Below are 25851 nucleotides of genomic sequence, written 5' to 3' on the forward strand. Positions count from 1 at the left end.
GCTACGCTGTGTTTTCATTTGAAGTATGTTTTCCTAGAATTATAAAAGGTCGATGAACGTGGTCGGATGATTTTTTTTCAGGAAAAGTCTTAAAATTGTTTACGCTAAAAATTTGTTTTTTTTTGCTATTTGACTTTTTTATTCTTTACGTTTGCGATTAGCAAGCGTTATCAAATCGGAATATATACTTTATTTTTTGGGTTAACTAGTTTATCAAAATCAATTGAATCACTTGACATGCTCAATCGCTTCACTTGACATGCATTTCAACTGACATGCTCAATTTCGTGAAAATTCAAATTTAAACACTGGGTGGGTGCTAGTTAATACAGGGTAGTTTCAGGGGTAACTTTAAATTTTTTTTTCAAAAAAAATCCATTTTTTCCGCTCAACTGGTGTCTGTTCTGTTCTGTTCTGTTTCCCATTTACGCCCCTCGGGGGGCCTTGGGTGGTTCTTTCTGGCACTTCCTCTCATGTCTGGCTAGGTTATTAGCAGTGATCCAGGCTCCGCAGGATCCACACTCTTTCCTCCCCCTGGTCCCCGTGTACCTGTTACCTCCTGTCTCCCTTGCCGCCGTGTTCCCTACCGTTCCACTCCCTCCTCCGCAACTCCTCCTATGACTCGCCATATTACCCCTTGTTACCGTCACCGCGCGGTCCCCACACCTACCCATCTGGTCCCCCTTACAGCTCTTTCTGTGGTTTGTTAAGTTGTGCTTCTCCGCGAAAGTTCTGTTGCATCTGTCGCATTTAAACACCCTCTCCTGTATCCTGTGAACTCGTCGTTCATGCTGCACTAGACCTCCTTTCGTTTTACAAATTCGTCCGCATCCCTCCCACCTGCATGTTAAGTTTTCTCCCTGATACCTCGCCTGGCTCCTTCTAGGTTTCTCCCCTCCCCTGTATCTGCACATTTCACTCTCCCATTTCTCTAGCGCTTCTTTTCTCCTTTTCACTGTCGCCTTCCATTTTTTTCGGTCCTGTGTTAAATTTTCTATATTCGTCCAGTCCTCTCCCGCTTCCCTTATGAGTCGCCTCCAGTAATTAACCACGCCTCCATTTAACCTACCCTGTTGTGTTCTCTCGTTTGTCCAGTGTCCTAGTATAACTTTTTTAGTTGTCCTGTTGTCAACTGGTGTCTGCTCAAAGATTTTTGGCCTTCCTCTTCGTAAGTTTTGTTCAGTTGCTGATTTGAGAATTTCAAATGTCTTGCTTGGCATGCTTGCCTAGAGTTCCTGTTTTTATAAAAACATGTTTTATCAAAGTGTGTGGGATTGGGTTTTTTATTTAATTTTTTGAGACGCTTTGGAGTGTTTTTTCTACTTTTTGCAATAAATTTTTTTTTCTCAAAAACCCTACTACCGATTTTCAAAAATGAGTAGCCATAGAAAAACCCTGCTACTTTCTTGTGCGCCTGGATGCGCTCCTGGTCTCTTTTGCTTTTCCCCTTTTGTGTACAGCCTTCGAAAAAGTCTGCGGGGGGATGTTTGACCAGTATTTTTGATTTTTTCCTCAAAAACTAAACTACCAACTCTGAGATTTTGGTTTGAATGATTAGAACGGATTCAAAAAGGTCCCCTATATAAGTTAATTTTTTTTACTGTTGTTTGAAACTTTTTAACTTTTCTCGAGAACTACCCTGCAAATCCTAGGTTTTTGGGTTCAATCGAAATAACAGATTGGGTGAAATTCTACTCTGTAAGCGGCTACGCTCAGTTTTTTTGAAGCAAAAAGCTATGATTCTCGGAAATGTCAACTTTCTGATTTGTTGACTGTTTTTCGGAGTTCTCTTCTCCGATAACTAGCCTGCTAAATCTGATATCATAGGTATAATCGGCACAGCAGGTTGTTGAAAGCTTTACTTTAAAGTTTGCTACGCCCAATTTGAAAGTTCAGCGTGAAAGTTTTGAAACTGACGTGAAAGTTTTAAAAATGACCGTTTTTGGCAAATTTTTTTTACTCTACTCAAAAATTACCGTTCCAATTCTCAGGTTAAGTGTTCAATGGAAAAATCTTCTCTTTTTACTGGCCACGACCTGCGTTTAGCAAAAAAAGTTACCGATTTCGGAAACTCAAGTTTTTGAACTTCGACCGTTTTTTAGAAATTTTTTAATTTATCTTGAAAAGTACCCTATCAAATCTGAGATGAAGATTTCAATCGAAAGAAGCGGTTGCGCGAATTTTTCTTACAGAAGTGACTACTCCTTAATTCTTTGTTAGAAAAAGGTTATAAACAACAGGTTGGCGAAGTCCAGTTTGTGAAATTAAACATTTCGTCCCGCATCAGTATAACAAACTCAAAAAACATCAAATACGTACCTCCAACTTTAGCTTCGCCTCTGTGTCTTAAGTTTAGTTCATTTCCTTTGTAAAAAGAAACACAAAGTACACTATCGAACAGCAAAAGTTTAAAGCTGACGAAGAACGTGATCGACTTCTAGTATTGTCAATAGAATTTGATTTTCAGATATCTCGGCGGAGTAAAAACTTTACCTTTTGATGTAGTTTTTTCAAAATCAGTTGATTTTTTTTTCATAAAAGTGTCAATCATAAATTGTTTTTGTAAATCAAACAGTTTTAAAGTCGTCTTTTTACTTTGAAATTTGAAAGTTGAAGTGTTCTCAAACAATTATTTTGTTTTTCATTTCTGTTACTTTGCGCTCATTTACTTTTTGCGTTCATTATACACTCAAGTTTGATTTTTGGCAATTTGAATTTTGTTCATTTCCTTTGTAAAACGGAAAGAAAACTACACCATCGAACAGCAGAAGTGTAAAGTTATTGAAGAACGTGATGGACTTCTGGTTTCGGAAGTGGAATTTATTTTTCAGGTATCTCAGCGGAATAAAAACTTTGCCTATTGATTCATTTTTTTTCAAATTGAATTGGTTTTATCATAAGAGTGTCAATCATAAATTGTTCTTCTAATTCACTTAGCTTCAAAACCGCATATTTTCATTTTGAAAGTTAAAGTTGTTCAAAAAATAAATCCGTTTTTTTTTCTGTTTCTTTGCGTTCATTGACTCTTTCCAAAATGTCTGTCGGGGCTATATTTTTTGTAACAAATTGAGGGTTTGAGTTTTTTTGCTATAATGTTTTGGACTTTTGCGACTTGGTATTTGTTCTATTTTGTTAGTTGTGATTTCATTTCATTGCTCCATTTGTTGTTTTGTTAATAAAAAAAGTTTTTGAGCACTTCTTGGTACCAAGGTTGGGTGGAAAGAAAAATGTGTATTTGTTTGTATGATTTTTGTCATTTCGGCTTACGCAACTAATTTTTAATAATAGCTGAATAGTCCGCTACATATGTTCGACCGTTTTTTTAGAAATTTTTTAATTTATCTTGAAAAGTACCCTATCAAATCTGAGATGAAGATTTCAATCGAAAGAAGCGGTTGCGCGAATTTTTCTTACAGAAGTGACTACTCCTTAGTTCTTTGTTAGAAAAAGGTTATAAACAACAGGTTGGTGAAGTCCAGTTTGTGAAATTAAACATTTCGTCCCGCATCAGTATAACAAACTCAAAAACATCAAATACGTACCTCCAACTTTAGCTTCGCCTCTGTGTCTTAAGTTTAGTTCATTTCCTTTGTAAAAAGAAACACAAAGTACACTATCGAACAGCAAAAGTTTAAAGCTGACGAAGAACGTGATCGACTTCTAGTATTGACAATAGAATTTGGTTTTCAGATATCTCGGCGGAGTAAAAACTTTGCCTTTTGATGTAGTTTTTTCAAATTCAGTTGATTTTTTTATTCATAAAAGTGTCAATCATAAATTGTTTTTCTAAATCAAACAGCTTTAAAGTCGTGTTTTTACTTTGAAATTTGAAAGTTGAAGTGTTTTCAAACAATAATTTTGTTTTTCATTTCTGTTACTTTGCGCTCATTTACTTTTTGCGTTCATTATACACAAGTTTGATTTTTGGCAATTTGAATTTTGTTCATTTCCTTTGTAAAACGGAAAGAAAACTACACCATCGAACAGCAGAAGTGTAAAGTTATTGAAGAACGTGATGGACTTCTGGTTTCGGAAATGGAATTTATTTTTCAGGTATCTCAGCGGAATAAAAACTTTGCCTATTGATTCATTTTTTTTTTCAAATTGAATTGATTTTATCATAAAAGTGTCAATCATAAATTGTTCTTATAATTCACTTAGCTTCAAAACCGCATATTTTCATTTTGAAAGTTAAAGTTGTTCAAAAAATAAATCCGTTTTTTCTTTCTGTTTCTTTGCGTTCATTGACTCATTCCCAAATGTCTGTCGAGGCTATATTTTTTGTTACAAATTGAGGGTTTGAGTTTATTTTGCTATAATGTTTTGGACTTTTGCGACTTGGTATTTGTTCTATTTTGTTAGTTGTGATTTCATTTCATTGCTCCATTTGTTGTTTTGTTAATAAAAAAAGTTTTTGAGCACTTCTTGGTACCAAGGTTAGGTGGAAAGAAAAATGTGTATTTGTTTGTATGATTTTTGTCATTTCGGCTTATGCAACTAATTTTTAATAATAGCTGAATAATCCGCTACATATGTTCGACCGTTTTTTAGAAATTTTTTAATTCATCTTGAAAAGTACCCAATCAAATCTGAGATGAAGATTTCAATCGAAAGAAGCGGTTGCGCGAATTTTTCTTACAGAAGTGACTACTCCTTAATTCTTTGTTAGAAAAAGGTTATAAACAACAGGTTGGCGAAGTCCAGTTTGTGAAATTAAACATTTCGTCCCGCATCAGTATAACAAACTCAAAAACATCAAATACGTACCTACAACTTTAGCTTCGCCTCTGTGTCTTAAGTTTAGTTCATTTCCTTTGTAAAAAGAAACACAAAGTACACTATCGAACAGCAAAGTTTAAAGCTGACGAAGAACGTGATCGACTTCTAGTATTGTCAATAGAATTTGATTTTCAGATATCTCGGCGGAGTAAAAACTTTACCTTTTGATGTAGTTTTTTCAAAATCAGTTGATTTATTTTTCATAAAAGTGTCAATCATAAATTGTTTTTGTAAATCAAACAGTTTTAAAGTCGTCTTTTTACTTTGAAATTTGAAAGTTGAAGTGTTTTCGAACAATTATTTTGTTTTTCATTTCTGTTACTTTGCGCTCATTTACTTTTTGCGTTCATTATACACTCAAGTTTGATTTTTGGCAATTTGAATTTTGTTCATTTCCTTTGTAAAACGGAAAGAAAACTACACCATCGAACAGCAGAAGTGTAAAGTTATTGAAGAACGTGATGGACTTCTGGTTTCGGAAGTGGAATTTATTTTTCAGGTATCTCAGCGGAATAAAAACTTTGCCTATTGATTCATTTTTTTTTTTCAAATTGAATTGATTTTATCATAAAAGTGTCAATCATAAATTGTTCGTATAATTCACTTAGCTTCAAAACCGCATATTTTCATTTTGAAAGTTAAAGTTGTTCAAAAAATAAATCCGTTTTTTCTTTCTGTTTCTTTGCGTTCATTGACTCATTCCCAAATGTCTGTCGAGGCTATATTTTTTGTAACAAATTGAGGGTTTGAGTTTATTTTGCTATAATGTTTTGGACTTCTGCGACTTGGTATTTGTTCTATTTTGTTAGTTGTGATTTCATTTCATTGCTCCATTTGTTGTTTTGTTAATAAAAAAAGTTTTTGAGCACTTCTTGGTACCAAGGTTAGGTGGAAAGAAAAATGTGTATTTGTTTGTATGATTTTTGTCATTTCGGTTTACGCAACTAATTTTTAATAATAGCTGAATAATCCGCTACATATGTTCGACCGTTTTTTAGAAATTTTTTAATTCATCTTGAAAAGTACCTTATCAAATCTGAGATGAAGATTTCAATCGAAAGAAGCGGTTGCGCGAATTTTTCTTACAGAAGTGACTACTCCTTAATTCTTTGTTAGAAAAAGGTTATAAACAACAGGATGGCGAAGTCCAGTTTGTGAAATTAAACATTTCGTCCCGCATCAGTATAACAAACTCAAAAACATCAAATACGTACCTCCAACTTTAGCTTCGCCTCTGTGTCTTAAGTTTAGTTCATTTCCTTTGTAAAAAGAAACACAAAGTACACTATCGAACAGCAAAAGTTTAAAGCTGACGAAGAACGTGATCGACTTCTAGTATTGTCAATAGAATTTGATTTTCAGATATCTCGGCGGAGTAAAAACTTTACCTTTTGATGTAGTTTTTTCAAAATCAGTTGATTTTTTTTTCATAAAAGTGTCAATCATAAATTGTTTTTGTAAATCAAACAGTTTTAAAGTCGTCTTTTTACTTTGAAATTTGAAAGTTGAAGTGTTTTCAAACAATTATTTTGTTTTTCATTTCTGTTACTTTGCGCTCATTTACTTTTTGCGTTCATTATACACTCAAGTTTGATTTTTGGCAATTTGAATTTTGTTCATTTCCTTTGTAAAACGGAAAGAAAACTACACCATCGAACAGCAGAAGTGTAAAGTTATTGAAGAACGTGATGGACTTCTGGTTTCGGAAGGGGAATTTATTTTTCAGGTATCTCAGCGGAATAAAAACTTTGCCTATTGATTCATTTTTTTTTTCAAATTGAATTGATTTTATCATAAAAGTGTCAATCAAAAATTGTTCTTATAATTCACTTAGCTTCAAAACCGCATATTTTCATTTTGAAAGTTAAAGTTGTTCAAAAAATAAATCCGTTTTTTCTTTCTGTTTCTTTGCGTTTATTGACTCTTTCCCAAATGTCTGTCGGGGCTATATTTTTTGTAACAAATTGAGGGTTTGAGTTTATTTTGCTATAATGTTTTGGACTTTTGCGACTTGGTATTTGTTCTATTTTGTTAGTTGTGATTTCATTTCATTGCTCCATTTGTTGTTTTGTTAATAAAAAAGTTTTTGAGCACTTCTTGGTACCAAGGTTAGGTGGAAAGAAAAATGTGTATTTGTTTGTATGATTTTTGTCATTTCGGCTTACGCAACTAATTTTTAATAATAGCTGAATAATCCGCTACATATGTTCAGGTTTATAATATCAATGTTATAAAAAAATTTTTAGACAGTTAGTGGGCAGACCTCAGCTTTTTTCCTATTGTTAACAAGTGTATAAATCATCAATCTTTTCCTGTGCGTTCATTTCTGTCGTTGATAGAAACTAATAGTTTTTGCTTTCATTTCAAAGTTAGCTATAGAACAGGTTGAATATAGCTCTAATTTTACTTCGAAACTTGTATTGTGGCGACCACTCGTGTAAGAGTTGGAAGTAACTATATTGTAAGATGATTTTGATCATAGCATTTTATTACCTCGATAAACGGTCAAAGGGGTTCAAGTGTGATATCATTCAAGAGACCTTTCACGCGCCATTCTGATTTTAAAAAATGTTGGTTCGATATCTTTGTTTTTCAGACAGGATTACAGTGCTCAAATAGCTGATTAACAAACTCTTTGCCCAATTAATAAAATTAATATTCATTCCCTCTCCTCAGGATCCAAGAAATTAAAAAAAAATCCATAACCTATTCCCAGGAATCAAGTTAAAAAAGATTTAGAAGGGAACTCCAATTTTTCGAGTTCTTTAATTGGCTTTTTTGGCCTTTTTCATAACGCAACTTTAGTTTGTAACTCTTTCGCCTTTGATTTTCAAACTTGAGAGAAATCTGAAATCGCTCTATTATCCAAAATGAAGTTTTTTTGTTTGAAATTTTTGATTTTGTTTTTTGTTGCTCTTTTTCTATTTTTTTGCTTCATTTTCCATTTTTTATCAAGCCTGTACGCTCACCTTATTAGCTCGGAATTAGACCAAAAATCAAAAATCCGGTTTTTCTCGATTTTAAATGTCCAAAATCTCAACTGAAAGCGCTTTATGTGATATATAATTCAAAAAATTTCAGCAAAGTTTTTTTGAAAAATTATTAAATTGTTTTTACACTTTTTTTTCGTTTTTCTAGCCATTTTTCTATAAAAACTGTTTTCCAATTGGCCTTTTTGATTATGACTGTCGCATTCACCTTATTTCTATTTGGTTCAGATTTTTCTATCACACCACACAGAAAAAAACGGCACTCATTTGAAAAAAAAATATATTTTTCAAGACTATGGTCGAAACATTCTGTGCTACGTGCACAGTAGCCGGCTATCCTGGATTATAATTACGTATATTCGATGGTTCAAACCTTTTTTCTTTATAATTTATCTCATATTCGTATTTTTTTGCCTATTGTTATTAACTTTATTCGATCCAATTTGATAGCTATCTCACGTATCGTTATAAAGCTCTTTTAGTCGCTATTGTTGCCTTCCATCGGTGTGAAAGAACCCGCTCTGATATTTTTCTGTTAAGACTAATTTACGACGACGAAGGAGGATTAGAGTATTAGTGTACTCCTAATCAGAGTTAACTGATGTTTAAGAGTCAATGAACTAAGTGAAGACACTTATTTATGTCTTGTTTTATGTCATTAAATGTGTTTAAAAATTGTTCGCACTCATATTTGAGTTTTCGATGTCTGATTTTTCTCATTTTGTTTTCGAGGTCTTATTAAGTTTCATATTAAAGGTATTTGATGCCCGGTTGATTTTTTCACCTTCAAAAACACCTTCCAATCATTTTTATACTAATTTTACCGAAAGTATAATGTGTCCTGAAACTTTCCATGACTAATTTTTTTTGGTTAATTAGATGAGTTTTTCATGATGAGTTTTTATCAGTTAGATTTTTTGTGCACCTTAATAGTTTCGTTATATTTCCTTTTCACGCAAGTGGTCCTTTGTTTAAACCCTGTTGAAAATTGATAGGATGTGATTTGTTAATTGTTTTTTCAGATTGAGTGGAATGGGGATAAAGGAGCAGGCGTTCGGGTTTATTGTGTTCCGATGGAAACAGGGGGCTGCTGCTGCTTCCAAAGTGCCAGAATTTCTCCTTCTCAAAGCAGTTGAGGGTCACTGGAGTCCACCAAAAGGTATTGAGATAGTGGATATCTAGGCTCTTAACTATCCCCCCTTTGCAAAAGGGGGTGGGGGTGGGGGGAGATTCGTTACAAGGTACAAAATTAAGGCACGAACAATTAAGAATGAACTACTCTCGAGATGAAATGAATACTTTCTATCTGGATCTCAGGAAAGCTTATGATACCCTTGATCATAAATTACTTCTGATTGAACTTGAAGCCTATGATATACAGGTAATTTTTTAAAAGTGTTTTAAAAATTATTTAAGTGGCCGGATTCAGCGCGTTGAAGTTAATGGAGCATTTATTATTTTAGGCCCTTTTCTTTTTTATTATTTATATAAATTATCTTCCATTATGCAAATCAGTAAAGTCATTGATTGCTGATAGCATTAACTTAACGGCCAGTGGTTGCCAGATTACAAATATAAGAGAAGATATAGATAACCTTGACAGCTGGCTTCACGCCAACAAGTTAGTAATAAATTTTGATATAACAATTTAATTGAATATAAAATGTGCTTTCCATTTTCGATTTAATCTTAATTTTTCTCAAATAACATACAACCAAAGTTCAAATATCTAGGTATTCATATTCATTATAAATGTTCATTCCAAACTCATATTGGATTTGTTAAAATGAGACCCGGTAAACTGTGTGGAGTTATATCAAAATTAAGGCACTATGTACCAAGGTCTCAATTGATAGAATACTACAGAAGCAATGTTGTTTTAATAATTAAATATGGTGTCCTGGTTTACGGCTATTGTTGTCAAAGTTTACGCAAGTGTTTGTTTTTTCTGCAAAAGAAAATTAAGTTTTTTTTTGTAAACGAAGTGAGAGCTGCAATGACATCTTTCTCAAATTTATTATCTGTTTTTGAATTGCATTTTTGCTAACTACTCAAGTTTGTAGAGCGTTCAACCAAAAGTTTACCTTCAAATGATTTCCTAAGCAATCTATTCTCTTTTGATACAAATCAAAAACGAACCCAGGAAGTCAAAATTCAAAAGGAAAGGGGAGCAACTATGTAAGAAAAAGCTTGAGCGTTTTCTATTCGATATCGTGCTTGTTAACTTCTGGAAAAAATTAAATTTTCAGAAGCAAAAACTAACTTCAAATTAAATCATTTTAAGAATCAGAAATTAACGTTAAAAAAATCTTAAAATAAAACCTGTATTTTTTGGAAAATGATGACTTAGGGAAATTTTTCGGTAACCTATAAAATAATTTTATTTTTGTTTTCCTTTTTAAACAGTAATCAGAGGTCAAACGCTACCAGCATTTATTTATAGGCTGTATTTTACTTGATAAATTATGAAGCGTCAGAAGCTTCCAGTATAGGAGATATGGCCATTTATTGATTTTTTTTTCAAAAAACCATCTTTTAATAAAATTTTTGAAGAAAAATTCTCACAAAAAAATCTCTTTCCCTTTGAATTAAGTTTTTAGAGTGAAGATACGCTTGTTCCATTTCAGCACATTTTTTTATACAAGAAATCTGAAACACAGCATGGGAAGGAACAAAAAATAAACAGAAAAATAATGTTTTTTCCTTCATTATTTTTTGCCCTTTTATTAACTTGTTCCTTTATACCACTAATTTGTTTGTTGAATAGTTAATTTTCTGTAGATGAACACTCATTTTCCACAAAATGAAATTTCTTGAATTCAGTTTCAAAAAAAGTGTTTTTTTAATGATTTTTTTGCTTTTAAGTCTGGATTATTCAATTAGGGTAGATGTTAGAGGACCTGACCGTTCCGTTGCCTATCCTCTTCGACTCTCATCAGTTGACTTAGTATAATATTTGAATTAAAGTGTTCATTCTGAAAAAATGTGGACTTGAGAAATATTCTTTTTCTTTTTTTCTTTCAAAATTCACATATGTTTAACCGTTGAAGTAGATCTTAATAGGGGTGGCAATCCTTTACTAGGTATGAATGAGGCAAATAGTTAACCAGATTCCTGACTTTATACGACTTCTGTGTTTGATGGAAGTTGTAGTGAAGCTTTATTTCAATCATATGGTTGACGGTTTGAAATTCGACCTTTGATTGCTCAATTAAGTAAAAGAAGAAATTTGAAGGTTTCTGCGGCAACGAAAAACTATTCGTCAAAAACACAAAACCTAACTAACCCCAGGTATTCCCAAGACTGTTTGATGGGGAATATAGGGAAAAGTAGGTAAAAGACCTCTCCGGCGTTCGTTTTTCTAATCGTGGACAAGACTTTTCCCGTAAACAGTTTTCCTACAAATCTGTGAGCAACTGACCGCATTTCATTATGAACCCCCTCTTGATTTTGGAGCTGGTATTTTGTGTCGAGGTAAAACTTCTGCTTGAGGCTACACGGTATTGAGTTTGATTCCTGCCGGGGCCCTTTTTTGGTTATTGTTTTTTCGGCCTTTTGGGTTTCGGCTGAAGCTCTGTTGGCTTAGTTTCCGAATGAGAAATTGACGACTATTTGTTTGAGTGCGTGTGCTCCAAGATTCAGTAAAAAATTTAATAATTCTTCCAATGCGGGTTTTTCTCCGCACAAATTTGTAGGTAGATTTTCTTAATGGAGCGTCGGCTTAAATTCGGTCGGCTCAATTATGTGGTTTTTTTCTTTTCATTGCCAGTTGATGGATCCTAGTTGAGACGCTGGGTTTAACTAGCCCGAAATTCTATAAAATCTGAAAACTAGTTTTTTAGTTTTGATTGTTTTAAACTCATACTTTGGAGAAATTTTTTTTTTTTGAAATGTCTTGATTCATTCTTTTTCGCCATTAAATTACTTAATGTTCTTGAATGCAGTACGGTGGTTTGGTTCCAGGTCACCCCGAGGGCAACGAGACTGGATTGGAGTCTGCCTACAGAGAAACTGAGGAGGAGGCGGGATACAAAAAACACCAGCTCAAGGTCTACGAGGACTTCGAGTTAGTGCTTATAATAAATATGCCTTCAAATATACGATGTATAGAAAACTAACTATGGTGGTAAAAAAAAACGTAAAATAATCAGGGTTCCGGGTGTGGGGAAAAGTTTATTTTTGGCCGGAAAAGGGCTGTTTTTGGTGGCCTAAAGTTTTTTTTTTAAATGTAAGAACACAAATCTTGAAATTGCGTCTTATAACGCATAAACCAAGACTTGCGCGTTTTTCATGTTTTTTTTCTGACAATCACCCAGTTTTTGCTTCAAATGCTGAAAAACTTTATAGGATTATATCCGCCCATAATCGAATTTGGCATATTTATTTTTTCTATAAACTCCCGTTTATGGTTGTTTTTTAGGGCAAATTAACGCAAAATTAAATGTTTTAGTCTACATTTTTTTACTTACTAAAGAGCGAAATAAAGAAAAGTTATGTAATTTTTAATTTGGTCAAAATTGCGGCGGTTCTCCGAGTGAGCTGAACAGCTGTTGGTATGTCGGTAGGCTGTCTTTTCGGATTAAGGGTCTTAAGCTAGCCTCAATCTACCTACATATGCACACGAGCACATCTAAGGTAAACTCAAAGGACGAAGGGTTCTTGTATAGTTATTCGCGTTCATTTTTGATTTCTGAACTAAAATAATGAAATTGCCGTGATTAGACGATGTAGAGCTACAGCTATTACTTCCAGTATTATTGAGCTGCAGCTGTTTTAATGATAATCCTTTCAAATGAAGCTCGTATATCTTATTTAATTAAAAAATAAAAGTTGTGTATGGCCACAGCGCATAGATGATTTTGTATCTCTTGAGATTGTTTTGAAGTTAGTTCTTTATGTCATTTCAGGAGACATTTGCATTATGACGTAAGAAGTAGAGTGGACCCTACTAGTACTGTTCGAAAAAGGAGCTCGTATTGGCTAGCCAGACTTCTCAATCCAGCCGACCCTGTTTTGATCTCTGACGAACACACTATATTTGTGTGGCAAGAGTTAGCTGATGCTATTAAGACAGCCCAGTTTGAAGACCTGCAAGCGTTGTTAACTGATTCTGCCGATTTCATCTCAAAACTTGAAGAATCATGATTGATAGAAAACTTGTTTAAAATTATATGCTGGTCAAAACTTAATCATATCCTATTTCTGTTCGTATAGTTAAATTTTAGCAATTGAAGAATGGCTGTTGAAGTGATTAGTTGCAGGTTTAAAGATATATTCTTACGATTTGAGATGTAAGTGACGTTTTTTTTCAGACCTCAATGTCAAACAATTTCAGCGCAATTTTGCGATGGAGTAAAATTATACAAATGGATTATGCACGCTACGTTAAGTTTTAAACTTCTGGCGCGCAACGGATTGATTGAAATATGGGTGATAAGTCAGGAAATAGAAATAGTGTATAAAAAAACGAAAAGTGCGAGACATATCAAAACTGAAAATGCTTTATTCAATAACGTAATCACAGTAATTGAAATCGGATTTCTCCATTATGACAACTTTTTACCGTTAAACAAAAATTCTATTCAAAATTAAACCGAATTAACCCTTGCAAAGAAATCTTCAGTTCTGAAACTATTGTTCTAGCTCAGAGAAAAGTAATTCTTTAAATATCGGTTCATTTTTGCCGCATCGGTTTACTGATCGCTTCCCTAAATATGTTAGATTTGTTTTAGAGTAACATTTCATTTAATTTGAGGCTAAGTGAATGTGAAGGTGTCAGATATCATTGAAGCGCATACTTTCAGTTAAGAAGTTTGTATGTGAAATTGAAGCAAACAATAAACACTCAAACTGCTCAAATATTTCCTATCTGTTGTTCTTTTTATGATCAAATTGAGCCTAACAAAATTTATGTTAATCTCCTGAAAATTTTTTTTCGAGCTCTTGCTTCTGATTTCGCTCGGCTTTTATCTGAAATTTATGACATGAAGTCTGATCTGTACAAAGGCATCGATAATTTTCCCGTCTTTTTGAGAGGCGGGGTATAACCAAATAAGGGGCTCCGGTGAACTTAATGAAGTCCCCAGTCGATTTAACTGCACCATCCGCTGTTGCTTTCAGATTCATATTTTATCCAAAAATGGGAGTAACTTTCGGGTCCTGATTTAACTTAATTAGCCATATCGCAGAGGGCTTCGTTTGATAGGGTAGTTAACCTGACAATTGCCACGACTGATGCGTGAACAGTTTATTTTTTCTCCTTTGATTCGCCAGTGGTAAATTCAAACCTGTCTCCCAAAATAAGATTGCAATACGTAGCATAGAATTGATCAGCCTGAGAATTGCTTGGATACGTGGAAAAGGTATGTAAAAAGTGAAATGCTTTTTTTTAAACATTGGCAAGAAGAGTCAAAAATTGATAAAATGCACGACACGTTTTCAGCGTCATAATTAAATTAAATGAAAACATGGCACTGCAACCAAACTAGAGATAATATCTTCTAGGATCTAGTAGATTTGATCAAAATGCTGTAAAATAAAACTGGATTTGGTAAAAAATTATGTGGATTTCAAAATATTTACAGTCTCAAATTCGGGTACTAGAATTTTTATATGGTAAATAACAATGCATCTTTGTGAACTTTGAATCAATAAAATTGGCGTGAATGCTGTTTGGTTCAATGAGATTCAAAAAAGATTTCCTATTTTTCCCGCCATTAAAATTCGAGTACACCGAAAGAATTCAAATCAGCAAGTTTCAAGCTAACTTCCGCTTCGCCTATCTTCCGATTAAACTCTTATGTTTGCATCTAATTGAATAAATTTTCGTCTGGTTTGATATTTTCGAGAAGCAATTTGAGTCATAGTCGAAAAAGTAATTCAAGTCTTGAAACTTCAGCCATTTTTAATTATTGAAAGAAACCTCAATCAAATTTCTAAGGAGTTTACGGACTGCGTTTGCTCTGGGTTATTTCATTTTTCGGGTTTTTAAGCTGCCATTTTTGATCATTTTTTTCAATCATCTAATTTTATTAATGTCCGAAGCAACTGCGAGTTTTTTTTATTTCGTACAAATGGTTTTACTTCGTTCACAGGAATCGTCTCTTACTTGAAGCATTTCGTAAAAGTTTGCTGGAAAACGTTTTATGAGCATGTTTGTATGTTAAAATCCCGCTCTAGTTGAAGATTATTTTTGTGTTATGAAAGTGCAATTACTAGTTAACCATCTTTTTAGTTATCTTCGGTTTGTTGAACTATTTTCAAAGTTTTAAATATGAAAATTTGCTGGCTACCGTTTTGTAAGTTATAAAGAAATTACTCTACTAAATAATAATTTCCTTGTTGTTCCGACTTTCGTAACGAAAAAACGGAAAATTTGTGCTCGGGGTGGGTTTTTTTCAGACAAATTTTGACTTTTTAACTAGCCTTTAAGACGGAATTTTTAAATATCATTTAAAAGTTATTGTTGTCTTGAGCTTAAATTTGAAAAGATATTTCACCTGTGATCATTTTTGTAAAGTTATGAGGTTTCAAAGTTTGCCATTTTGGCCAATTTGGGAAACTTAACATGCGATATAATTGGCGCTATTAACGCGTAAGCGGAGATTTAATCCGTCTTGGAAATCGTTCTAAATAGGTTGAAGGAAGCTTATTTGCCATAATTGATTTGTTACTAGGAGCGAAATCTATCACTTTGTACTTTATATTGCGTGTGGGGGGATGATACTTCACAAAAAATCTCAAAGTAAAAAAAATCGTTTTTTTTATTACATTTTTTTTCATGTCATTACTGCTACATAGACTTTAAGAGGCAGTCGGAACATTCGGAGCTTTGCCCTTACACAAGCAGTATTGTTATTTCTTTGGTTCATTTTTCTATTGTGCGCTGCTTTGTGGTTTCCAATTAGACTGATAATTATCAAGCAAACTAAAGCTATAAATCAGTATTCTGTTGAAGAGCTCAATTGCGCCGTGTTCCTATTGTACAGTTGGTTCAATACGATTGTAAAGTTAGCTTTTCAAGCGTAATTTTTTTACTTAGTCATTTAAGTAATGGTTTTATATATAGTTTCTTAAAATAGTTTTTGTTGGATTGTCTTTTCATATTTTTAGTAAAAGATCAAATCAATACAATTGGCATTACTGCCTTTTTTGTTCATTGACACTCAATATGGATTTATTATTTTTCGCTTTATTAAAATTCCAGTCTAAAGAAAGAATTCAAGTCAGTAATTTTAAAAACTTACTTTCTATTTGATCTATTTTTCGAATAAAATTTATATTTTAATATCTGGCCGATGAACTTCCTGTCAGCTAAAATTATATATTTTGGGGCACAAATAGAACCTTGCTCGAAGTGAATTGTTTTGATCCGGGAACTTCCGTTCTAAATGACAATTTTCGAAGCCAAAAAACTTGTTCGATAAGCACGGGGTTTGCAACAAGTACTAGACTTTTTTTTACTTGCAAATAACTTTGTTCACGATACTCATCCATCTCCTGGGCTCATTTATCTAAAAAAAATCGAAATAATAATCATAATAATCATAATAATAATCATAAAAATAATAAAAATAATATAAGAAATAAGATTGAATTAAATCCGCAAGGCGTGGCTTAGTTGCTCTGAGTCATTGATAACAAAGTTAGTAAAAGAAAGTTAAAAACCATGACTGTGGATAAACTGAGTACTTAAATGTTCGTAGTTTGTCAACCAATAACAGATTCAATTTCTTTCTAAAGATTACAGGTCCTTAAAAATGATCAAAGCCAGGCAAATCGTTCAATCTCACGAGGGTGTTTGACATTTCTGCGACACGGTAAAAATTTTCACAAAGTTTGCTACGTGTTATTAATGGCATTCTCAAAAACGTCATGTTTCCCGTTCGATTTGAATGGCCCTGATTCAAGTCAAACGGAAAAGACATTTTGAGAATGCCAATGATAACACGGAGCAAATTTTGTGAAATTTTTTTTTACCGTGTCGCAGAAATATCAAACACCCTCGCGAGATCGAACATTTTTTCCTGGCTGTGATCCTTTTCAAGAACTTGTAACATTTAGAAAAAATTTGAACCTGTTATTGGTTGACAAAGTACAAACATTTAAATACTCGATTTATCCAGAGTCATGGTTTTTAAGTTTATTTCACTAACTTTGTTTTCAATGACTAAAAGCAACTAATCCCCTCCTTGCGGGTCGAATGTTTTTTTTTTGTTTGCAAACTAGAGATCTTGTGCTTTTTCGGATTAATGTACGTCTGCATACTGTTGCCGGCTTAGTTCCACTGAAATTTTTTACTTGAAAATTCAGCTTCTTTCTAGCATTCTGAAAGCTCCTCGTATACTTTTTTTTAAATGGTGCACGTTATTTTGTTCCAGATATTTTGCTTCTTTCGATTGAAGCAGGCTGCTTGGTACTGCTGTTTCAGCACCGCGCACAAATTATATCCCTTTCTACTTGATATTGTTGTTGACAAATCAGAACTACTTTTTTTCTGATTTTCATTTTTTTGGTTTTGTTGAACTTTGTAGTAAATCACTTAAAAATTTAAAACTAGCTTAAATGTTTCGGGTTTTAACTTGATAATTTTAATTTTCCCCTTTTTCACGACACCCTTACGACCAACATTGTTCTAAAAACGCTGTAGTTTATACAAAAAGATCTACGAAGAAAAAATTAACCATAAAAATAACTAGAAACTTCCGTTAAAACTGCAGGTATTTATTACCTCTATTCTACAAATCGGGAAATTTTGGATCAGTTTTGGTTCAGAATTTTCCTAAATTCTTTTTCTAAAATGATCGCGTGATGACTATTTTAAAAAATTTTCAGACTTTGCTGCTGTGAGAAAAATTGTGTTGATCAAAAACAATCGGAAACTTTTGTTTTGTTGAGCAATTTATTGGAAGAAACGAGTAATCAAGTAACAAACAATAATTTTTGACTCTACATTTCAGTTTTACATTCTAAACTAACAATTTTGCGAAGAAAAATTATTTGGTATCTATATTTAATCCCAAAAAAACGTCAATGAATCAATTTAATAAAAATGATTGTTTCTAAGTATTTGTTTTTGACTGTTCTGTTTTGTAAATTAATGAATTTGAAGGACACTAAGCAAACAAATCTCTCCAAAAAAATGGCAGTGTTTTAAAAAGCAAGAAAAGTTCTCTCGGTTGACGGACCCAGAAGTTTTTCTAAAGGCGCCTTTGGCGGCAATATATACTATTTTTTAGGGGGGAGCGTGCGCCGAAAAAACGCGAGCTCGGAAAATCGTTTTGGTCGACCTAAAAAAAGTCGACAAAATTTTCGAAAACTTTTTGAAATTCCGCCCCCCTCGTAAAAAATCTTAGATCCGCCTCTGCGTACATTTTTTAACACTTAGTCTAGAAGCCTAGAACGGAAATAGTTTCTAAATTTGAAGTATGCAGCATTGTTATATCTATAATCTTAAGCCACTTTTGGAAAACTGGAACAAAAAAGGACCTCTTACTTGGTGAGGATATTTTCTGGCTGACAGCCTCCCCCCACCCCCGCAAATCCATGCCTGCATTTGACTTTTCCCACTTTAAATTGATTTTTCTATGCGGGTTTGCAACACTCGACTATTTTTTACTGTTTGATTAATTTAGTCAATGCTGTCTTTTTACTAGTCAAATTTAAAAAAATATATGAGGGCATTTAGGTTCCGATTATCTTTTAAATACCATCGTTAAGTACAGTTTATTTCTATTCGGCAATAAACTTGTATTTGAAACGCTATAGAAAACGTCTTTTTGGCAGCCAAATCATCCTTAAACTTTGAAAGAAATCGGGAATTCGAATCGAAATCAATTAAATCATTCTCACTGCCTTTCGTAATTTGTAAGCTAAGTCATGAAAAACAAAATTATATTCCTAATCGATTTAGTCTGCTTCATTTGTGTCTTATTATGCTGATCGGAGATTCTGAAGATTTTTCAGACAAAAAGACGCCATGCTCCATTTAAATAAATTTAGAGAAGGGCTGCTTGGCCTCTCGAATTTCTATTTTGCTTGAAAGTACTGAACTGAGCATAGCAATTAAACCCATTGTTTGCAATGAAATTGATATCATTAGCCTTCATTTGATGGTACTTTATATCTGGGAATTTTGAATCCCTATTTAAACACTTTTCAATCGCAAATACACTTTAGATATCCGTGCGGGACCAAGATGAGCTTGTAAGTACCTCCCATTTTGCAAAACTTCGTCATATACATTAATACAAGACTGCTCGTATCAGGGCGAAGCCCTGAATGTTCCGACTGCATTTTAAAGTTTTATGGAGCAGTAGAAGCATTAAAAAATTAAATGTAATAAAATAAAACGAAAAACTTTTTTCCTCTAAAATTTGAAATTTTTTATAAAAATTATCCACCCCATACGCCATATAAAGTACAAAAGGATAGATTTCGCTCCTTGTAGCAAATCAATTACGGCAAATAAGCTTCTTTCAACCAATTTAAAACGATTTTAAAATGGATTATCTCCGCTTACGCTTACGCGAAATTTTAAACCCATTGGCCAAAACGGCAATCTTTAAATCCCCATAACTTTAAGAAAATTGATCACTGGTGAAATATCTTTTCAAATTTAAGCTTAGGACAACAAAACCTTTTGAATGATATAAAAAATTCCGTCAAAAATGGCTAGTTAAAAAGTCAAAAATTGTCTGAAAAAAACCCACCCGAGCACAAATTTTCCGTTTTTTCGTTTTTTCGTAAATTATTATTTAGTAGAGTAATTTCTTTAGAAATTACAAAACTTTATAACTTCGAAATTTGTTTGAAGAAAAAAAACCCACCCCGAGCGCAAAAATTCTATCACTCACTTTTGTATCGAAAGTCGGAAAAATAATCCAAAAACAGAATTGTTGTGGAATCCGCAACATTGCTATTTTTTTATCTTCTTTGCTGTTTCCAATTCCACATTCTACAGAAAAATTGCTAAAACACTGTATTGCTTGATACCGCTCCAAAAACATCAATTTTGCGGAATGCGCAATAAAATTTGTGGAATCTGGAACAATCTGTGGAATCCTTAAACAAGTATTACAAGTGTTTAGTAAATTAAGTTGTCGTGGAATCCGCAACTGTTAATAGAATCCGCATATTATTAGCGGAACCCGCAAATTGCAAGCGGAATCCGCATAAAGTTGCAAAAACCGCTAACATTTGCAAAATCCAGAATGACTACCGATATTCGCTCCTTGCGGAATCTGCAATAAAACTAATGCGCCGACAAAATTTACGCTTCAGGTATTTGTACCCGGAATCCACGGAAATTTTGTTAGAAAAATTTATTACATTTTGGAACACTTTTAAAGACTTTTCTCTGGAATCCAGGAATATGCAGATACAAAATTGTGCGCTTAGCCAGTGCACAGTTTTGTTTTGCCTCGTAATGTAATACATAAGAAATCAAATTATCTACAATATTACAGTTTAATGTAATTTTGTCTTGGTTAAACTCGCAAAATAATGAAATTTTTACTTCTTCTTCAACTTGCTTTTTATTGAAACTTCGCAAACTCGAGGTTCCTTCTCACTTGGTCTAGTGTTAATGCCGTCGGCCTTGCTTTCTAAGATCTGGGGTTCGACTATCGGCCGGACTTTATTTTTTTTAGTATATATGCAACTGAAAAAAAATCGCTTAAAATTGGATTGTTGGTCTTAATTGTCACATCATGTCGACTTTCTTTGTCGTTTAGGCAAACTTTAATGCAAGTGCAAAATTTTTTATTTGTAGGTTCAGGGAGATGGACTTAAAAAATTTTTTTAAACTAACTAGTTTTTTGGCTCAGCAGGTGTCTGCTCATAGATTGTCGGCTTAGTTGCCGCATCATTGATTTTTCTTTTCTTTTGTTATAGGCAACTTTTTTGTAGTTCAAAGTTCAAAATTTGTTCATTCTAGTCTCAGTTGGGACTTGAAACTATAAAAGTTTTAAATGGAAACATACTTTTTCAGCTCAAACTATGTCTGTTGAAAGATTCCAGGCTTTATTTTCTCTTCACTAGTTTGGTTCCGTTGCTAATTTCGCTTTAGTTATTCTGGTTTGTTAGACTAAAATGAATTTCTATCGAAAATTAGTTTTTTGGCAGAACTATTTTCCCCACCGTTTTCTAATTTTTTGACTTTTTATGTTTTTTATTTGAGTTTAATCGCAAGTGGTGCAAAACTCCGCTCCATCTAGGTGATTAATCAAAACTTTTAACTGGAGTATTTCAAGAATAAAGAATTGATTTTAAGAGGCTGCTTAGAAGTTTTTACTCTCATGTTTTAATTGCATTGTCTTATCTAAATAATGGTGAAATTACAGCAGTTAAACGGCCAGCGGTGAAAAAAAATACGAAAATCTTTGAAAAAATGCAGTCAATCAAGTAAAAAAAAACTTTTAGCTTTTGGCACACTGACACATTTGACAATTTTGGCTAACTGATATTTTGGCTCATTATTATGCCACCATAATTTTGTGGAGAGAAATCATTTGAGTTCTTTTCAAATAGTTTACTTTTTTAACCGAATCAGTGTTTATTTCTTTCTTTTGAAGTTCCAACATGCCAAAGTGCTTGCTGGTCGAAGATACAGTAAATTTTTAAGTGTCATTCGAGGCTATATTAAATGTTCAAAACTTTTGAATGGGAGGAATCTAGACCAAAAAAAATTAGCCTTGGAGGCTCACTCTAGGTTACTTCGTTCTAAATTTATCTAACTCTTGTCTTACTGCTGGTAGCAGATGTAGCGGTACACTTTTTTGGTTTTAGTTGAATTGGTTTTATGGGATCGGAAAAATGAGTGGAATTTATTTACATTTTTATTTTTCCGATTCTATTGAAACGTGGAAAAGTTTTTAAAATTGTTTCTTTTTTTTTCACTAATCCGATGGAATTCACAATTGACTGACTTTTAGGAGTAATCCTGAAGTTAGGAAAGAGTTTCTGGGCTAGTTTTAGCCCGTCGTGGGGAATATTGTCGATTCCAAGAATTTGGCGTTCATGACCGCCTGTAATGAAAAATGCTGTTTTATTGTATGACCATCCGTTATATCTGGTTGATTCTATGATTTCACAATTTATGCTTATCAGTCGTCTGTAAAGGGGGCTATTCTCATGCGCGAAGGACCGAATGCGCGAAAAAACTCGTGAGCAAATGGCCGAAAATAAAATTAGCCGAAAGACAAATTTTAAAAAGAAGCAATTGCCATTCAATTTAATGAAGCAATATTTTGCTTCTTTCATAACCAAGCTCATAAAATTTGTTCTTTTTATTTCTCTTTCGGTCCTTTGCGTATGAGGGATTCCACCGTCTGTAAAGCCACAGTAGACATCCTAGAATTCCGTTCTATTAGATTGATTTTCAAATACAGGCCAAGCAATTTCAATTCAGGGAGTACGTTTGATTTAGGAAGCTCACTGGGCTCGCTGAATCCTTTTGAATGTTTGGTTGAACATAGTTTTATTTTACCAGATAAATATTCAAAAACTTCTTTATTTTTTCCCTTTCTTTATAGATTATTGCCATAACGCTGAGTGCCAAATAATCGCCGTTGTCACTTTTTCCAGCCTCTGACTTTGCATATATCACACCTCAGCATTCTGTATGTTCATGGTTATTTACAACAGGTTGAGTCGACGGATATACAAATTCGGCATACACAACTTCTTTATTATTGGCATTATCTACATTTTTCTTTCCAGATTTTCAATTTTGTGCTGATTTTCCTCTAAAGTTTACAAGACGTACAGAGAGCGTGTTTTGCGGGACATAGTGCGAGGTGTCCTTTGACGATTTTTTCACCATTTTTCATATAAGCACTTTGTCTATCTACAGCTATCATTGGCTCTTGTTTATTCAACTGCCTGTGATTATTTTTTAGAAATACTATGTACAGTTTGTGAAGGTTAAAAATTAGTATGCATCTTGAGATGATTCAAAGACCCATCTCATCCAACAAGGCTACAATAGAGGATTCGAGTGCTAGTAGGGTTTTAGTCTTTCTTTTCTTTTGAACGCAGGGTTTCAGTTTTTCTTTTCTTTCAGTCTTTCTTTTCTAAAGATTACTGGGATTCATTTGTCTTTTCTGCTGGAAATGTCGCTTTTCTTTGCCGTCTCAGCTAGGTCGCCCAGAAACTGTTCCAATGACAAAATGAGAGGCATCATTCGTTGCCATCTCAACTAGTGTGCCCAGAAACTGCTCCAATGCCAGAATCAGAGGAATCTTCGTTTTGCCAGAATGAGAGGACGCCTCTCGTGCAAGATTTGTTCACAGGTGACTGCGCCGAATTAAAATGTACTAACGCTCTAATTGAATAGTTCTTATCATGAATAAAAAGTAAATAATAGTGTTCAAACAAATTGTGATAGCACTGAACTCGCTCACTTCGAATGAGATCGCTGTGATATAGTCAAGGTCGCCGACGACCTGTTAAGACAAATTAAAAATAAAACAATGAAGCACTCACAACACACATCACTCATGACTATGGTCTTGCTTTTTGCCACCATTACGAGGCCAAATTGTGTACTTTAAGAATTGAAAGTGGATTATACAACAAGGACGTTCTTTTTGTTCTTTCTTTGTTTTTTCGTTTACTTGGATTGTTCCGACAAAATTTTAATCAAAGACTTGTCCATCGATTCCAGAAACCTACACGCATCAAATTGTTCGCTTATCTACCACACAGTTTGACCCCTTAATGACTCGCTTTTCCTGTTTTTGTAGGTACCAGTCTCTCTTCGAATGGTTCATTTCTGATGATACTTTAAACTTGTAGATTGGTTCTGGTTGGTTTACTTAACAGCTTTTGCTCAATCCCTTAATTGTTCATGCGTTTTTTGTTGCTATTTTGGCTGTATACTTCAAGTATTCTATTCTGATCCACTGGTTGCGCCATGTCTCTGAACAACTGATTCTATCTTTGTTTCGACTGTTGAAAATGGGAAGGAACTTTGTATTCGGGTGTAATTTAGTTTTTTCTTTTTTCCATGCATAATCAGGTACCATATATAATCATCAAACTGAATCGAGCGATTTACAAAATTGCAGCGCTAAAACTTGTAATTCAGACGATGAAAATATCCCCCTTTGTCGAGAAAATTCGGCTCAAATTTTATGATTATTAGTTCAAGTTTGAGCAAGTAAAGCCATCGAGTGACGTTCGTTATATTACCATTTACTTTTTTTAGACCTAAAAGCTGAAAAGAATTAATTTCACTGAGAAATTTTTTTTGCTGGTATAACTTAATGCTTTCATGGCAATTTTCTAGAAAATTTTCATGGCAAAAAATAGCAACCATTGAAAAAAAATTTTTGTAAAATTTTTTGTTGATTTTTCCTTTTTTAAGACAAAGATTGTCAATTAAGCTTATTTACCTAAGTTTCCACGTGGTTGCTTTGTTCTCAATTCGCACCTTGACACCAATTTGAAAAAAAAACAGAAAAAAAAAACATTTTTTTAATGAGTCTCGTCGGACAGTTCTGTGCTACTTGCCCAGCACACGGCTATACTTTTCAATATTCAATTATGGCACGCAGCCAGCGTAACAACGGTTCCTGGACGGCGGGTTCTGAGGTCAAAAATGTTAAATTAGAATATCCCTAAGCGTTAGTAGAAACAAACTTTTTTCAATGTTTAATTGGCGTTTCTGCAATTAATTATTTTTGTTCTTGAAAAACATACAGCATGTTAGACAAACTTCAAGGCCAACGCGAGTTTCAAGGTAACTTAAAACTGCAGTTTTATTGGAACAGTTGGTCTTGCAGTTTCTTACCAAGTAAATATACTAAGTTATATGAGTTTGACAATTACTTAAGGAATTGATTGATAACGTATAAAAACCTTTTAATAAAAGTTTTTTTTAAACTGTTTTTTTTTGTAGATGACCTGTATACATTAGACGGTAAGGGCAGAGCAACCGGCTCCTTTTTTGTCTGTAATAATTTTGGAGCTCTTAGTCGCCTAAAAACCACCCAAAAACGTTCCCCTAATTTCAAATAAAGGATTTTCCTCTGGCTAAAAAATTAACGAAGCATTCCTTTGTGTTTCTACTTTCGAATAAAATGACGGAATGTTTGGTTTTTTGCTGGAAGTGGTTGGCTGCTCTAACTTTGGGAGAAAGTGACGAAATGTGCCCGGAATGGTTTCTTTTCTCCGGACAAATGTCGACTTTACACCGTAACATTGCGCATTTAGCAGAATTAAAAGGTTAAAAAACGTAAAAAACACACATCAAAAGTTATATCGCGAAAGGGGAGTGGAAATACATCTTCTTGTATTTAATTAGCGCGCGAAAGATGATTTTCGAAAAAAAATCAAAAAATTTATATATTTTTTTGAAAAAATTAAATTGAACTTTATTCCATCGAGCTTATACGACAGTCAAAAAATAAAGGCTTCACCCTGATACAAGCAGTCTTGTTTTTTTTTCTCCAGATAAAGTTCTTTCTCCAGGCAGTATGTTTTCCTCTTTTATATGAAATTACGGCTGAACTCGTATTGTTACGATGTAAAGTATGAAGAACAAATGTGTTCACAATTGTTTTTTCTTCACCATGCCAAGCAAGGGCAGGTGTTTGGGCATTTTCTCCTCCCCATCAGGAATTTGACTACCTCACCAACCAAAGGGTTCCAATTTGGTTCTAATATGTGGCATCCATTTCGGACGACCAACTCTAGAGCTTTTCTGTCGCCCAAATATACTAATTTAAAGTAGAATGGGCGCCAAAAAAAAACGAAATTGTTTGGTCAATTTTTACCTATTTTTTACCTGTTTTTTTTTTTAAAACTTGGCTGCGGCGCAAAAAATTTTGTCAAAACAGGGACTCACTAGTGATTTTGTCAAAACAGGGATTCAAAACAGGGACTCACAGGGATTTTGTCAATAGTGTTTCTGGGAGCGCTCGAAAAATCAATTTGGTCAACCTAAGAAAACTCGACAAAATTTTTTGGAAAAATCACGCCTCAAGAAAATCCTTGATCTGCCCCTGATGCCAAGTTTCATTGCATTAAAATTATAATATATTTCTTTCAAAATTGAAATTCAAATGTGAGAGGAAAG

The 25851-nt window shown here is 33.6% G+C and overlaps 2 protein-coding genes across 3 annotated transcripts in view; both read left to right on the plus strand.

Annotated features, from left to right (window-relative positions):
- Positions 1-13227, plus strand: part of LOC134851692 (bis(5'-nucleosyl)-tetraphosphatase [asymmetrical]-like) — a 96121-nt gene extending 82894 nt beyond the window's left edge. For both annotated transcript variants that reach the window (XM_063867887.1, XM_063867888.1), the window contains exons 2-4: positions 8790-8928; positions 11733-11835; positions 12677-13227. In XM_063867887.1, the coding sequence (XP_063723957.1) occupies positions 8802-8928; positions 11733-11835; positions 12677-12914 (468 nt within the window). In that variant the 5' untranslated portion in view covers positions 8790-8801 and the 3' untranslated portion in view covers positions 12915-13227. The remainder of the gene's footprint in view (positions 1-8789; positions 8929-11732; positions 11836-12676) is intronic.
- The window catches only part of LOC134851691 (putative Ras-related protein Rab-33), a 524903-nt gene that overhangs the window by 279553 nt on the left and 219499 nt on the right, over positions 1-25851 (plus strand). The gene's annotated exons all lie outside the window — the stretch shown is intronic.

Source organism: Symsagittifera roscoffensis, chromosome 7 (genome assembly GCF_963678635.1).
Source record: "Symsagittifera roscoffensis chromosome 7, txSymRosc1.1, whole genome shotgun sequence".
In the NCBI taxonomy this organism is placed as follows: Eukaryota; Metazoa; Xenacoelomorpha; order Acoela; family Convolutidae; genus Symsagittifera; species Symsagittifera roscoffensis.